At 38.5% G+C, this 16,484-nt stretch overlaps 1 protein-coding gene across 1 annotated transcript; it reads right to left on the bottom strand.

Moving 5' to 3' along the window:
• Positions 1 to 11,995: 11,995 nt before the first annotated feature.
• On the bottom strand, positions 11,996 to 14,122 carry LOC127978637 (eukaryotic translation initiation factor 1b). Its single transcript, XM_052583438.1, has 4 exons — positions 13,954 to 14,122; positions 12,971 to 13,134; positions 12,778 to 12,879; positions 11,996 to 12,684 (listed from the first exon to the last, which is right to left on the bottom strand). The coding sequence occupies exons 1-4, from the start codon at positions 13,982 to 13,984 to the stop codon at positions 12,640 to 12,642; spliced, it is 342 nt and encodes a 113-aa protein (XP_052439398.1). The 5' UTR covers positions 13,985 to 14,122; the 3' UTR covers positions 11,996 to 12,639.
• Between the last annotated feature and the right edge of the window lie 2,362 nt (positions 14,123 to 16,484).

Here is a 16,484-nt window from a genome sequence, read left to right as displayed (position 1 = left end):
TTTCTCTTTCTAATTACCCCCCCCCCATCTAATTTAACAAATGCACATGTATCCATTTAGTTTATAATGTGACGCAAGATTTCCATTTTGAATAAATGCTGTTTATATACACATACATACATATATATATATATATATATATATATATAGATATATATATTTCAAAAGTATCACGTTTCATAAAAACACAAGTGTTTCCAACGTTGATAATAAATCGGCATAACAGAATGATTTCATGTTACAATGAAGAGTGCAGTAATGATGCTGAAAATTTGGATTACAGGAATAAATTATTTTATTAGTATATATATATATATATATATATATATATATATATATATATATAACAGTTATTTTCTGTATTTTTGATCAAGTAAATACTTGATGATCACAAGAAACTTCAGTAAAAATTATTAAAACTCTTGTGATCCCAAACTTTTGAACAGTAGTATACACACACACACACACACACACACACACACACGCACAAAATTGTAGTTACTGAAATAAAGTCATTTTATATGACAACTATAGCCCACAGCGTTCCTTGTTTCAAATTCATGCTTTCCACGTAAAAACACCTTCACGCACTGACATCTTTTCAAAGCCACTTTTCTACTACTTCCACCAACTGCAAGATGCAGTGACAGCTAACTGTGTCCATAAAATGGTCTCAATTAAAGACATACTTCAAGAGTTGCTGTTACCTAAGGTTTATTGCTTCTACATGAAATATTTTTCTATTCAGGACTAGAACGTTTAGCTTAAATCATAACACTACTGTGAAATGTCCTTAATTGTCGAGCTGTCTATTGGAGGCCCCAACTGTCGAGGATAACGGTTCTTGTTCTCTTACTGTGCATGTTTGTGTTTGCATGGTTTAGAGACAGATATTTTAATAACTACCCAAGGGAATAAATTAGACTGTAACAAACTCCATGCAAAACTACTGGAGTAAGTCGCTCCTTTATAAAGATGTCAAATAAGATATGGCTGTGTAGAGGCATCTGAAAGAAAACAATCCTGTGCATCATCTGCACACATAATCAACAGACACATGTAAAAATCATCTACTGAGCTGCATATCTATCTATATTTGAGTACATTCATCTGCAAACCTTTTTGCAACTGAATGCTGTATTCACAATACCTTTTCATTTCAAGCTGCATTTATTCCTAAAGGTCACGCCGATATTGGAGTAAACTTTTGGCATGAACGCTCCAAAACTACTGAGCAAACCCACATGATGCAGCAGAAAAATGAATCTACACAGTAACAAAACCCACTGCATCTCAAAACCAACAACATTTTATCGCCATGGTACGAAGAGGCTTTCCTCTGGTGGTTTTAACATTCAAAACAGATCTGACATCTGTGCCGAGCACCAGCTCCCCGACTGGGAGGGAGTTTCAGAACAATGACAAAATTATACAGAAGCTTCCTGGATGTTGCCCTAAACATGGCATTGCTTGAAAGCAACAAACATTTAACTCGAGATGTTTCCCACACTCGAGTCGTTTCGTTTCAGTGACATCCGTTTAATTTTGAGAGACTAGGCAATGTGAACATGAAAGGCCCGTCTCATCTCCTCATGTATAACGGAAAGGAATCAGATAGACTTCAAGAGAAGCTTCTCGCTTTGATCCCAGAATTTGAAAATGTTTAATTGCACCATGTTGATAGCAGTCATTATACTGTAATCATGATCCCTGAAAAGAGTACACCAGCATAGAAATTCACACACTAGCAAGAGGCAGCTCTCTGTGTAACTGTAATTTTCCATACACAGTATTCACCAATTTACAGATTATGGCAATTCTCTGAGGGGTAAACAGTTTTTTTTTTTTCTTTGCAAACAGATATAATGTTGCGGTTTTCAAATGAAAGTGGATCGTTGTATAGAATTAACGAAATGTCACTTCACCACAAAATAAATATTAAGGGATAGTTCATCCAAAAATGAAAATTCTGTCATCATTTACTCACCCTCATGTCGTTCCAATCCAAACCTGTATGAGTTGCTTTCTTATGTTAGGCATAAAAGAAAATATTTTGAAGATTGCTCGTAATCAAACAGTTGGTGGTTCCCATTGACTTCCATAGTATTTATTTTCCTACTATGGGAGTCAATGGGAACCACAAACTGTTTAATTACCAGCAATCTTCAAAATATTGTCTTTAATGTTCAACATTAAGTAAATCATACAGGTTTGGAATGACATGAGGGTGAATAAACGATGACAGAAATTTGGGGTGAACTATCCCTTTAAAATCAACCATAACACTGATTTATTGATTGATTTCATTTAATAATTTATTCAGCGAGGGCACATTTGATCAATGTGACAGTTAAGTCTTTTACATTGTTACTAAATAAAATCTAATTCAAATAGGCCTACCTACGTTTTCCTGAACTTCACCAATAAACCCAGAGAAAAATGAATTATTAAAAACCACAGTTAAAAATATGGAGCTGCATAATTGTTTCTCAAGCACTAAATTAGCAAATAATAATTACAGTACTCAACATTTGTAGTGGATCAAAAAAGTTCTAAGTTATCCAGAGACAAGAACATGTTTTGGTTTTAGGGCAACTTTGATGAAATGTTTTGATCCACTTTAAATGTTTATGAAGGATCACGCAGAAAACTGGAATAATGGCTGCTGAGAATTCAGCTTTGCCATCACTAAAATAAATATTTAAGGAAGAATTGCCTATAGGCCTACGTTTTGTTGTTGTTGTTGTTGTGTGTGTGTGTGTGTGTGTGTACGTACTTCGCCAGCATAATAAACGTGTCAAACTTTTAAATGTTGTTGTAATTTTACCTTCATTTTAAGGCAAGCCATTTGAAACAAGCACACTAAAAACCTACTGTTTTAGCCTACTGTCCTATAGGTCTAAATCAATAAATAAATCTCTTCAGTTTAATAGGATCCACTCTGTCCTGCAGTCATGAGGTAAATTCAGTTTAGCTCTGGCTAAGAAAAAAAAATCCACTACAAAACAGCATCGTAACAAAAAGAGTAACTGCAACAATAAGCTAACGTTATATCAATAGACCTGCAATCCAAATCAAGGTTTTTTTCTCTCTCTCTCTATCACGCCGCTTTTCTGTTCCTTCAAGCTTTAATTCAATTGGAGACTCCTGAGCTTATGCAATTATAAAATATTTCAACTTGAACTTTCAAGTTCGCCATGAACAGCTACTGAAGTATTCCGACGCCTATGCTTAATGCTTATTTTATGCAGTTTTGTTTACGATAGATGGCGCAAGTAGCATCTTGTGTTTTTCGTGAATTCTCGATCGGTGGATCATGGATGAGCAATCAGTTACGTTCCCTTTCCAAAAGGTCAGACATGGCCATTGTTACGTCCATCGGGACGTCTGTGTATTTTCATTTGCTGTGGTAAAATGTAGTGCCTGTCTTGGTATGTTTTCTGTTGTGCTTCTCTGTTGCTCCTAGCCACAGGTTAGGAGAAATATTTTACTCAATAAATGTGATAAGTTGATACTTCCTCTAGTGTGTTAAGAAGTTCTCTCCATTGTGCATATAACTATATTTAAGGACATCCACATGATATATTCCTGACAGTGGAAGCAAAACTGTTTGGAAATCCCTTTTATCTAGTTTCCATTCTTATGAGTTAAACATTTTCTTTTTAATGTCATCTAAAATCCATTCTGCTTTGCAAAATTGCACTTGAACTGGATATATTGTTGTGAATAACAAGTAATCCAGTTCATTGTTTTCACAGTGCATATCCAAAGCAGCTTTACAATATACAATAGTCCCTTATACTCCCACTGATCAAGCCGAAGGCGACAATGGCAAGGAAAAAATCCCTGATGTTTACGTTGATGGCAGACATTTGGAACCAAGACTCCGCTGAGGAAGTCCAACTCCTCAGGCTAGCACATTTCTGAATACAATGCAAGCATACATACATGTTTTTGATTACATCCAGACACACAGAATTAATTGTAGAATCATTTGCTGTTTAATTAAATAAAATGGTTACAGTGATTCCAATTGGCTGTTACAGATAGTTTTTATAGCAGTACAGGTTAAACCATCACAATTGACTGGACTAGCTGATAGCATTTAGCCACCAGGTCAAAATTATAGTTGATTTTCCACCAATAACCTTGATTACTAAACCTTTCAGTGCACAACACAATAAAATATTATGTTAGTGAAATAAATCTATTTTATTATTATTTATTAGGCCTTGAAACAAAGACATTTTAGTTCATAAGTTCCATAGTGTACCATAATGTTTCTTGAAGAACTTAGGAGAACCCTGCAAATACTAATACTAACCCTGTAAATAAAGACTGGCACCAACACCGTACCTGGGATTTACGATGCCTGTCAAGACCTTAAACTGTTAAATAAATATACTCTTACTAACCCTAATATCTTGACAATACATGACTAACAACTCCAATTTTATTGGAGCTCCACACCTCCACAATACTCAGGTCATCTTAATTCTTTACCTGTATTTATTATTTAATTCTATGGGTAACTGTGATGGACTGGCTGTGGTCTATTGATAATGGGCTCCAGGATGCCTAGCTATGGATGGATCAATAGGTACTATGTAAGTGTGATTTACTTTGGTGTTCTAGTTGTAACATGCGGTTAACTCGTAGTCATTAGTCTGAGTGCTCCAGGTGAATCTGCCAAGAAAGACATGTGGAATTAAAAGGGGGGATGAAATGCTCGTTTTCACTCAATATCCTGTTAATCTTGAGTACCTATAGAGTAGTACTGAATCCTTCATAACTACAAAAAGTCTTTATTTTTATTATATTTATAAGAGAAAGATAGTCTAAGATAGAAAGATAAATTTTTCCCGGAAAAACACGAGCGGCTGGAGGCGTGACGTGTGGGCGGAGCTAAAGAATCACGAGCGCCAGTATGCTTTTGAGTTGAGAGCGTTTGGAAACTGTGACACAGATCCAGAGGCTGAAATTTAACAAGAGCAGCATCAGCAAAGGCGGTATGCTATGTGGTATGTACTGAAACTGTATATATTTGCTTAGCGGTTTTGGAAAATGACTAAGTTCCACTTTATGTCGTCTTTTTTTTTTTTTTAAGCTGTACATGTGGAAAGTGCAGTTTGATGACAACATCGCATGTTGTTTACTTGATGTGCTTATGCGCTGATAGCTAAGTTAATAACACAGAGATATTTGAAGCAGTTTTACTCTCCGCATGCGGTTCCAACACACCATCGTGACCCTTTTTAGTTGGGACTGCATTATCCTTAAGAAATAAACGATGTGCAATCCGAAATGCAGGGAACAAACAAAAACACTTGCACAACTCCGTTGATGCTCTGTAAAAATAAACTCCATCCACTGGTCCCTTAATGCTGTTTCTCTTTTGGTAATCTGTGCAGGGTTGTCTTGCCCTGGCAACCAAAAACACACTTCTTTTGTGACTTTTCGCGACGCTCTCGCTCTGATCAGGCTGTGCTCAGCTTCTCAGTGCTGTGTTATACAGGAGCGCGCGCTCTTCCGGCAGAAGTGCATTAGGACCCATATAAGGAAATTCCGCTCCATCTAACGTCACACAGAGCCATACTCGAAAAAAACTTTCCGAAACTTGTGACAAACCGGAAGAGGTTTTTTTGGAACAAAAATACTCCTTCAAACGTACAACTTAATTTCTGAAACTTTGTCCATGTTTAGCATGGGAATCCAACTCTTTAACAGTGTAAAAAACTCAGTATGCATGAAATAGCATTTCACCCCCCCTTTAAATGCCACCATCAAGACAGCATGCACTCTTAGAAAAAAGGGTTAATTGTGGTTCTATATAGAACCATAGGGTTCTTTACTCAACTCAAAAGAACCTTTTATGCTAAAAAGGTTCTATAATGAAAAGAAAGAACCCTTTTGGCACAAAGGTTCTTTAGGCTATTATTCGTTCATATATTACATTATTCTGCAACATTATGTATTTGTAATTAAATTATTGTTTGTAGTAACTTAATATCACATTTTAATCATGCTGATTTTTGGAGAAAACTGAAATGGCATAAACTAAGTGAGCAAATCACTCTCTCTCACTATTTGATTACTCTAGTCTTTATCCACTCATTATCATCATCTGAACTGATTCAAATGATTCGCGAACTAGCTCCGAACTCCCGAACTGATTCAAATGATTCGCGATCCCGCTCCAAACTCTCGAACTGATTCAAATGATCCGCGAAGCCGCTCCGAACTCCCGAACTGACTCAAATGATTCGGGACCCCGCTCCAAACTCCCGAACTGATTCAAATGATTCGCTAACCCGCTACGAACTCTCGAACTGATTAAAATGATCCGCGATCCCCAAACTGACTCAAATGATTCGCGAACCCGCTCCGAACTCCCGAACCGACTCAAATGATTCGCGATCCCGCTCCGAACTCTCGAACTGATTAAAATGATCCGCGATTCCCAAACTGAATCAAGTGATTCGAAACCCCGCTCCGAACTCCCGAACTGACTCAAATGATTCGCTAACCCACTCCGAACTCTCGAACCAGGGGCGCAGATGGGATTTTTTAACTGGGGGGGACCAAGCTGTCCAGCAGTCAATTTTTTTCAGTCCAGAAAAATCACCAGCTCAGTCATAGACAAGGGCTTTATTTTTTGTAACAATTCAAAAAAGCAAACTTTCTTATATTCTAAATTAGTTGCACACAATCTGAAATATTTAAAAAAATAGTTTTAATTCTCATAGTTACGACTTACATCTTAAGAAAATAAAAAATTCAGTATCTCAAAAATTGTAATATTCTATTTTGAGATTGATTAGTTTGGTAACTTTTAAGTATAAATACAGGTTCTCTATTGGACTAAATACTTTAAGTGGGACAATATCCAAGAAAACACTCAAATACCCAAAACTCCTTGACTAATAGTTTTATTATTTTACAATCATAATATTAAAACCCAGGGGCAGCAGATTAATGCAGTCATAACAGGTTAAATTTCATTAAGAAGCAATGAATGATTTCAAAGATGTTAACTTCCAGCATAACAAAGTAACAACCAACAGGATATACTAAGCACAAGATTTCAGTAGTTAGTCAATACATGCATTAAATATATTCACGTGATCACCTCTCACACATAAGTTCATTACACTGCAAAACCTAATAGTCATAAATACCACACCAATAAATGCATATCAAATATTAATCACCACAAACCGTCAATCATACTCATGCTAAATATCGAGCCGTCGTCAACTGTATAGGAGGCGTATGGGAAAGGATAACCTGCCCACCCCCTTACACACGCACTCACTCTACACACAAATAGCGCCGGGGGACCATTGGGTTCATACATACATCAGGGCCTCCCCGGCAAATACAGCAGGAACAGACATTAACATCCAATACAATAATAAAAACAACATGTACTGCTGGCTTTCTTACCCGCTACCGGACGTGGGTTCCGCGTTCAATGAACTCAACGGCGGCCACCAAACGTAAACGGGGAAAACCCCAGCAAAATATCCCTCCCGATCGATTCGCACGGGTCGCACAACAATCCTAAACCCACGTCCCGGCACGGCAGCTTTAGCAAGGAACTCAGCAGCAACAACACAAACAACCCTCCCCCAACAACAAACACATCATACATTTATAATGCTTCCCTCTAATTACTAATGCCACACAGGTGTTCCTTTTCCCCAGCGCATCATGAGGAACACAGAGGACGCTCTCAGTATTGCCACTCCCCTTCTTTAGGCATGAGCAGCTTACAAACACCCTCCACAAGGAGGGTCAGCCTCAGAAGGTCATTGCTGAAAGGGCTGGCTGTTCACAGAGTGCTGTATCAAAATATATTAATAGAAAGTTGACTGGAAGTAAAAGGTGTGGTAGGAAAAGGTGCACAAGCAACAGGCATTACCAAAGCCTTGGGAAGATTATCATGAAAAGCTGACTAAAGAACTTGGGAGTGTCACAAGGAGTGGACTAAAGCTGGAGTCAGCGCATCAAGAGTCACCACACTCAAAAAAAGCTACAGCGGTCACATTCCTAGAACCAAGCCACTCCTGAACCAGAGAATAACGTCTGAAGCATCTCACCTGGGGAAAGGAGAAAAAGAACTGGACCGTTGCTCAGTGCTCCACAGTCCTCTTTTCAGATGAAAGTAAATTTAGCATTTCATTTCAGTCTGGAGGAACACTGGAGAGGCACAGAATCCAAAGTCCAGTGTGAAGTTTCTGAATTCAGAGATGATTTGGGTGCGTGACTGTTGCTCCGTTGTGTCTGATCAAGTCCAGAGTCAATGCAGCCATCTACCAGGAGATTTTGGGAGCACTTCCATCTTCCATCTGCTGACAAGCTTTATGGAGATGCTGATTTCCTCTTCTAGTAGGACGTTAGGATCCGCCCACAGTGAAAAAAACACTTACAAGTGGTTTGCTCACCATAATACTGCTGTGCTTGATTGGCCAGCCAACTCACCTGACCTGAACCTCAGAGAAAATCTATGAGGTATAGTGAAGAGGAAGATAAGTAACATCTGACAAACAATACAGAGGAGCTGAAGGCCTCTATCAAAGCAACCTGGTCTTCACTAATTCCTCAGTAGTGCCACAGACTGATCGCCTTCATGCCACGCCACAATGAAGCCCCAAAAAAGTATTGAGTGCACAATTAAACCTACTTTGGATTTTTATTTTTCTTTATTTTTAAGTTTCCTACTTTGCTTTTTTTCTAAGCTGTAAGTCACCATCAGAATTAAAACATAAAAACTCTTGAAATATTTCAGTCAGAAATATTTTCAGTCTGTGAATCTAGAATATAGGAAAGTTTGCTTTTATTAATTGAATTACAAAAAATAAAGAACTTTTCCATGAAATTCAAATTTTTTGGGATGCACCTGTATATGATCACTATGGTTACCGCTACAGGCACAATTGAGGCAGCTACCAGCTCCTCGTAGGACCCCAGGATCAGGAGTCATAGCAATACACACACAGAGAACGTAAACGTCAGTGGAAGCACCATCGTCATGTGTGTTTATTGACAACAGAAAAGTGTGTAGTGAGAATGTGGGTAAAGTAATGGTTAGACTATTATTGTGCTTCAGCCTGCATCTGCCCTGACCCGATTCTTTAGCACCAAAACAAACACACCCATACCCCAACAGGACCTGCTACGGTGGCCGAGAGAGAAAACATGCTGCAAATGACAAAAATACCTGTAAATTATAAAAACATCTTCATCAGTTTGACAACACGTGCTGCAAATACTCACAATACAAACAAATAAAGAAATGTGCTGCAAAAACACAGACCACATCAGAAATATTTAAGGGAACCGTAAAGTGACAAATGTGGCTGGGACATAATTTATAAATGTTTGCTCTGAAAAAATATATTTTGTTTATTTTAACAATCCTGGTCATAGCCTAAATAAGCTGACTAAATGCACAATTTCTGTACCTGTGAAAGGTTATGTAAGCTGGCTTACTTTTACAGCTTACCTTACAAAAACTAACCATAGCCTGTGGTTTTACTATTGAAATGAATTAATTAATAAATAAATGTATTATATTAAAAAAGCAAACAAAAAATGGTTACTGTAATCATTAACAAATTAACCATGGATTTACTAGCCTACTATAACCATAGTTTAACCATGGTATTTGTACAAATCATACAGATGGTAATAAATACTCAAAATACTCTTTTTGTTGGGTTAATTTTGTTTGTGTTGAATATTTGCAGAGCGTTTCTGTATTTGTTTGTGTTGTGAGCATTTGTATCTTGTCTTTGTATTTCATTGTGTTGAGTATTTGCAGCAGGTGTGCTGTCAAACTGATGAAGAGGTTTTCTTAATTTGCTGGTGCTTTTTCTATTTGAATGCGTTTTGTGAAGTTGAGCTCTCTCGCCACCGTGCATCGCCCCTATTTTGAAATCTTCACCCCACACGTACATACGCAACCATGGAAACAACGATGGCGGAAACAAGCGAAGATGACGCACAAAAGCCAACATGGATAAGTTGTGTGAAACATCGCAAAATCGTTACTCACCTATCAAAAAGAAACAAATAAACCTCGGCGTCCGATTCGAGCCATTCCCAATCCGTTTCACTCCACTGCTGGAAAGCTGCAACTATATTTACGCGGGTCCTACCTCTTGCTTGATTGTAAACGCTCTTTTTTTATCGGCCATCTCTCTCAATAAAAGCGTCAGCTAAATGACTAAATGTAAATGTAATGTAATATGCCTCCTGTGCACTCAAATAGAGCGCGCTCTTCTCGCCATCAGGACAAGACACGCCCACTTACCGCTGATTGGCTACAAGTGTGTGTCAGACACAGCGGTCAAAAACATGTTTCTGATTAAAATGATCCGCGATCCCCAAACTGACTCAAATGATTCGCGAACCCTCTCCGAACTCCTAAACTGATTCAAATGATTCGCGATCCCGCTCCGAACTCCCGAACTGACTCCAATAATTTGCGATCCCCAAACTGACTCAAATGATTCGCGAACCCGCTCCGAACTCCCGAACTGACTCAAATGATTCGCGATCCTGCTCCGAACTCCCGATCTGACTCAAATGATTCGCGATCCCCAAACTGACTCAAATGATTCGCGAACCCGCTCCAAAATCCCGAACTGATTCAAATGATTCGCGATCCTGCTCCGAACTCCCGAACTGATTCAAATAATTCGCGAACCCCAAACTGACTCAAATGATTCGCGAACCCGCTCCGAACTCTCGAACTGATTAAAATGATCCACGATCCCCAAACTGACTCAAATGATTCGCGATCACGCTCCGAACTCCGGAACTGACTCAAATGATTAGCGATCCCGCTCCGAACTCCCGAACTGACTCAAATGATTCACGCTCCGAATTGCCAAACTGACTCAAATGATTCGCGATCCCGCTCCAAACTCTCGAACTTTACATGAAGGTTCAATATAAAACCTTTTTCCTGGTTACAAAGAACCCTAAAGGGTTCTTTTGACTGAACCCTTAAAAAGGGTTCTATATAGAACCTTTTAGGGGTTCCAAATACGTAGCACCTGATAGAAACTTTTAAGGTTCTATATAGAACCGTTTCTTCTAAGAGTGTGGATGAGAGATGTTTGTGTGAAGGAGATTCCCTTAGGATTGGTTTATTAGTCATCTACTTATAGAAATAGAACATTACTATTAGTTTCACTCATATTTAGACTTGCATAACTTTAATGTATTTAGCCTACTTGTTTTAAACCTTTAAAGCAATGCTGGGCTGCAAATGTTTATATAAATCATGCAGTCATACAATTTAAGATACTCAAGTGAATTCAAAATAATCGAATGTCATCAGAGTAATACTTAATACTGTTATGCCCTCTGCTGTGCAAAAGAGAGAAGACATGCTGGCATTTTCACATTGGTTAGTAGAGGGAGAAAATAACATAATCCTTTTACATTGGTCTAAACTTAGAAAGGAGGAACAGTGCAAGATAATTCACTGTTCAGATAAAACCAAAATATTCCTCTCAAAGTCACATTGACAAAAACTAATGGACTGTTTGAACTGGAATAAGAGATTAAAATGTCTTTATAATATACATTTTTATTTGAAGTATTAGATGACTTCCAATCTTTCAGCAGTTTCACCCTCAACTTGGATCGTGGTCTCACTTTTTCTTCATGTTTTGATTTATTTTCTGACTTATGCACTCCCTAGTTTGTTCTAGATATGAAAATGTACACAACTTAGCAACAAGTTTTCTTTGTAAGCATCACATTTAAACAAATTAAATACAATATACTTGAGTTAGCGTAAAGAATTGATAAAATGACTCGGCCAAACCTGCTTATCCACGATCAAAAACTGAACGTTTTCTTAAGTACAGCCACATTAATTAAAATTCACATTTCCGGTGATTGACTGCCATTACAACCAAAGAAAGCACTGCGCGCGAGATATTCTCCATTATTTAAGAAATAAGAACATCGAAAGTATGGGATAATGTTTATTCCAGGGAAAATAAAATAAAAAATATGGCATTACAAGATTAGAAAATTTAAATTATGCATACTGTGAAAAAGAAGGGTAAAAAGGCAGTTAGAGATGCATAATGAGAAAAGATGGGGCTGCCGTGCTTTGTGCACAAACGGCACACCAATGTAACCCTGAAGCTGGCCGGCCCTCATCAGAAATAAAAAAGCAGATTCTTTATGGTGGTATTTAAATACGAACCAAGAAATCAAAACATAAACTGCCCCGTCCCCACCCCGCCGTCAACTTAAGGATTGTGCAAAACATGGCATTTGAAGGTTTTATTGAAACAGCTTGTACAAAACAAAGAGAAAAAGTTACATGGAATCTGTGCTCGAGAGCAGCACAAGATGAACTAAAAATAAAAGGACTAAAGGAGGGGACAAGGAACAAAAATCATTTATCCCGCATAATTTGCTTTGTCGTCTGTCCATGCGTGAACAAGACTGGTCGTTTTAATAAGGGTGCCATACTAAAAAGTCTCAAATCAGAGGTAATCATTTTCAGCTTTTTTTCCTTGAGGGGGGCTGCTGGGGGGGGACAGCAGCACAACAACAGGGTAGGTTGGGTTAAGAGTTAGGGGAGGGGTCAGTTCACATCGGCTTCTAGAACCCGTGGACTTTGAGCTGCTCCTCTTTGGCCAGTTCAATCTGTGAAATGAAGGAAACGGATCAATTAAATCAACTCCCTTTACAAGGCCAACAGATTAGATGTCAAAAAAAACCAATCGGGTTCATACTTACATCAGTGAGAAACTGGCAAATGTTCTTGCGCTGGTCACCTTGCAGCTGAATCACTTCACCATACTCAGGGTGCTCAATCACAGTCCCATTGCAGGCAAATTTCTGAAGATATAAGGGAATGTTAAAACCAATCCACCCATATAACTGTAAACCAATGAAGTCTGCATCATTTTAGAGCGTCTTTAAAGACAACCTTCTTGAAGGCCTTGACTAGCTTCTTTTTATCATAGTCGTCGGCTATGCCCTGAACCGTGGTCAGAGTCTTCCGCCCGTTCCTCTGTTGAATTCTTATGTGGATGTAGTCCTCAGTCCCACCTGGGAGCCGATCATCACCCTTAGTTGCATCAGCAAAGGGGTCTTTGGAAAGATGAACAAAAATCATAAGCAATGTTTGTTGCATCAGATTTCCTGCTTTGCTTGAAAGAGATCAAAGATCATATTTTAACTAGCTCCCCTAATGTTCTTTATGAATTAAAGACAACTAACCTAATTAATTATATCACCTCAAATATTAAATCTGCTTCTGTAGGGCCCTCACATGAACAAGTTGGAACAAAGCGACGCCTCTCCGTTAACAACAGGGTTGAGTTCAGGTCTGATCTGGCTGTTCAAGATATCAAAAAGGCTTGATCGATTTCCATATACAACAACGGTTTGTGTTTAACGTGTTAGTTATCGTCAATCTTGACATCAATCCAAGTGCAGAAGGTTCGAGATGTTTCTAGGAGATGGGGCGAAGTCTAAAAATAAGCCGTCATCCATTTTGTATCTCGTCCAGAAAAACAAGCTGGCGATCAAAATGGTTAGTCGGTCGTCGAGTTAGATAACAACCGCGATTTAATTCGAGATAAACTCGACGCTAAACATCTAATAAAGTACTTATAAACTGGATTTAAGACGGATGTGGTTTTTTAATCAGGCGTATTTTCCATATTATGAGCGAGCTAAACAAGAATAAAAACTGAGGCCTAACGTTAGTTGCCGTATCTGACAGAGATTTTCGACGATTAAAAGGTTAAATCAAATGCGACACTATTTTTGAATAATCGGCAAATTGATTTATGGTACATAAGTCGTGTCAAAATAACATTTATTCAATTAAAAATCATGGTCGTTTTCTGTCGCCCTTCCCCCCACACAATAAAACACTACGTTTTCAGAGATCTAGAGTCTTACCAAAAGTTTGGAGGTTCTGGATAGCGGACATACGATAAGATTCCCTTTCCTTTCGGACGACAACGGGTAGTCTCGCGGTTTTGGTTTCCTGGGAATCTGGACTGATTATTGAAGGGGATTTCTTCTCAGACGCAGCTTCGCTCGGGTTTGGTGAGCTTAGAAAATGGCGACTCTGGATTTTGAGCACTTGAAAACAGCGTTATTAAGCCCCGCCTCCAACTGGGAGCATGACGTCAGCCAAACGCAAGACTTCTGCTGTTTTACAGGAAATATTTCGGCCTTTGTTAGGATATTTATCACATTCACATTAAATTATGATTTCCTGGTGGGGAAAAAATGCACGGCTGACTTGTTTAAAAGTAATCGCATAACATAAAACTGTGTTTGTGGTAGCCTAACACTTAATTATTCAGGTAACGGGATTATTCACTATTACAGGCCTTTAATAACATAAAATCTGAGGAACTCAACAGCTAACAGACCTTATTAACATATCTTTTTGAGAATGACAACAAGTCTGTAAGTATAGATGTACAGCACTTGTGCTGCTCCTTCCTTTCCCAAGGGGCTCCCACTCCCAAAATAAATAAATAAATAATAAGATTTATTTTAAAATATGATTTAGTATATTGTACTTTAAATTATCCCCTATCTTATTTCAAAATGTTTTCTTTTGCTATTCTTTTTTAAAGGGTTTAAATTTTATGTTAACTAAATATATGCTAGTTCTCTCTCTCTTTCTTTCACAGACACAAAAACACACACACACACAAACACTATTTATATTTGTTTATTATTATTAATTAATTATATATATTTCCACACACACACACACACATGTGTGTGTATATATATATATATATATATATATATATATATATATATATATATGTGTGTGTGTGTGTGTGTGTGTGTGTGTGTGTGTGTGTGTGTAGAAATATATATATATATATATATATATATATATATTTATATTTATATTTTTTTCTCTTGACAAGAAGTGCATTGTATTTATTCTGTCTCGGAACAAACTGGAGACATTTCAGACTCATGCTCCAACTTCACTTCAGTGCCAGGCGCGAGCTAAACGAGGGCAGAAACCGTACTGTTCTCACAGCGCACACTGTAACCTTTAAGATTTCATATCAAAGAGTGAAATAATCAACATGCATGCAACATCATGGTCAGCTAAGTCATGAAGTTTACCAAAAAGGTGATTAAAGTTGCCTTGAAACTGTGCATGCATGTAATATATCGAAGTGTCTTTTTACATTAAGTGCAAATGTCTGCCTTGTTGACCGAGGCTATTTTACTCCATCTACCATGTGATTCATCTAGTCAACATTACAAAAGACAGTCCACAGTCGTCAGCTCCAGTGAAGCAGATGGTAAGACGTGTGCACCGGCAAACTTCAGGTCTCTCTCTTCCAACTAACAAGGAAGTGACTAAAACTGCAATTCATTGACTGGCTGCTAGAGTCTGGCTCAAAAAGGGAGTCAATCCCATAGACTTTATAACTCATCTGTTTAAAATTATATTAAGCCTTAAAGTTCTGCATAATTAAGGGCGTGGCCACTTGAGTGACAGGTGGATTGCCGCTGCTGACACTGCGTCGAGCTAGGTGGGATGTGGTTTCACCAACCAGCCCCTGCCTCTTTACCCATTTTCGATTATCTGGGAGTGACGCTGTGCCGAGATGGTTTTAGAAACGCTCTTCAGAAATCTATGGGTGACAGCAAAGCAAAGCCAGACAAAATAAGGATATGTATAGAACCAAAACACCTGAATCAAGCACTACAAAGATCGCATTACCACATACCAACACTGGAGGACATCCTGTATAAACTTCCCAAAGCATGTCTGTTCAGGTCGGCAGATGTTCGTGATGCTTACACTGTAGACTGGACAATGAGAGCAGTTTAATGACAACTTTCTGGACACCATAGTGGCTGATGAGATGGTGTAAACTGACTGTCAGCGTTTCAGTGGCACCTGAAATCTATCAACGCAAGCAACACGAGCTGTTAATGGGACTCAAAGGCATAGAGCCTATTGCACATAGCATATTGGTCATTGGCTGCGATGACTCGGACGCAGAAGCCGAGTTAGATAATGACAAAAATCTCCACGCAATAATGGAAAGCTGCAGAGCCGTGAAACTCCGACTTAGCGAGAAAGAGCTCAAACTGAAAGCAGTGCACTTTCATGGGCACATATTATCAGTTGAAGGCTTACGGATCGACCCAGAAAAAAATGAAAGCTGTTCTGGCAATGCCAACACCACAGGATGTGAAGGCTGTTCAACGCTCTTCGGATTTGTGACATATCTGGCCAAATTTCTCCCACGGCTCTCTGAGGTGTGTGAACCGCTTTGCAGATTGCTGGACAAAATTGTTGCATGGCACCGGCTTCCCAAATATGACGAGGCGTTTCAAGAAATAAAATGCATGATTACGGACACACCAGTTTTGAAGTACTACGACATTGACAATACTTGTGATGCCAGCAAGAACGGCCTGGGCTGCTGTCT

Source organism: Carassius gibelio, chromosome B19, assembly GCF_023724105.1.
Source record: "Carassius gibelio isolate Cgi1373 ecotype wild population from Czech Republic chromosome B19, carGib1.2-hapl.c, whole genome shotgun sequence".
Classification (NCBI taxonomy): domain Eukaryota; kingdom Metazoa; phylum Chordata; class Actinopteri; order Cypriniformes; family Cyprinidae; genus Carassius; species Carassius gibelio.
The sequence above is the reverse complement of the archived record's forward strand: the minus strand, read 5'-3'. Positions and strand labels throughout refer to the sequence as shown.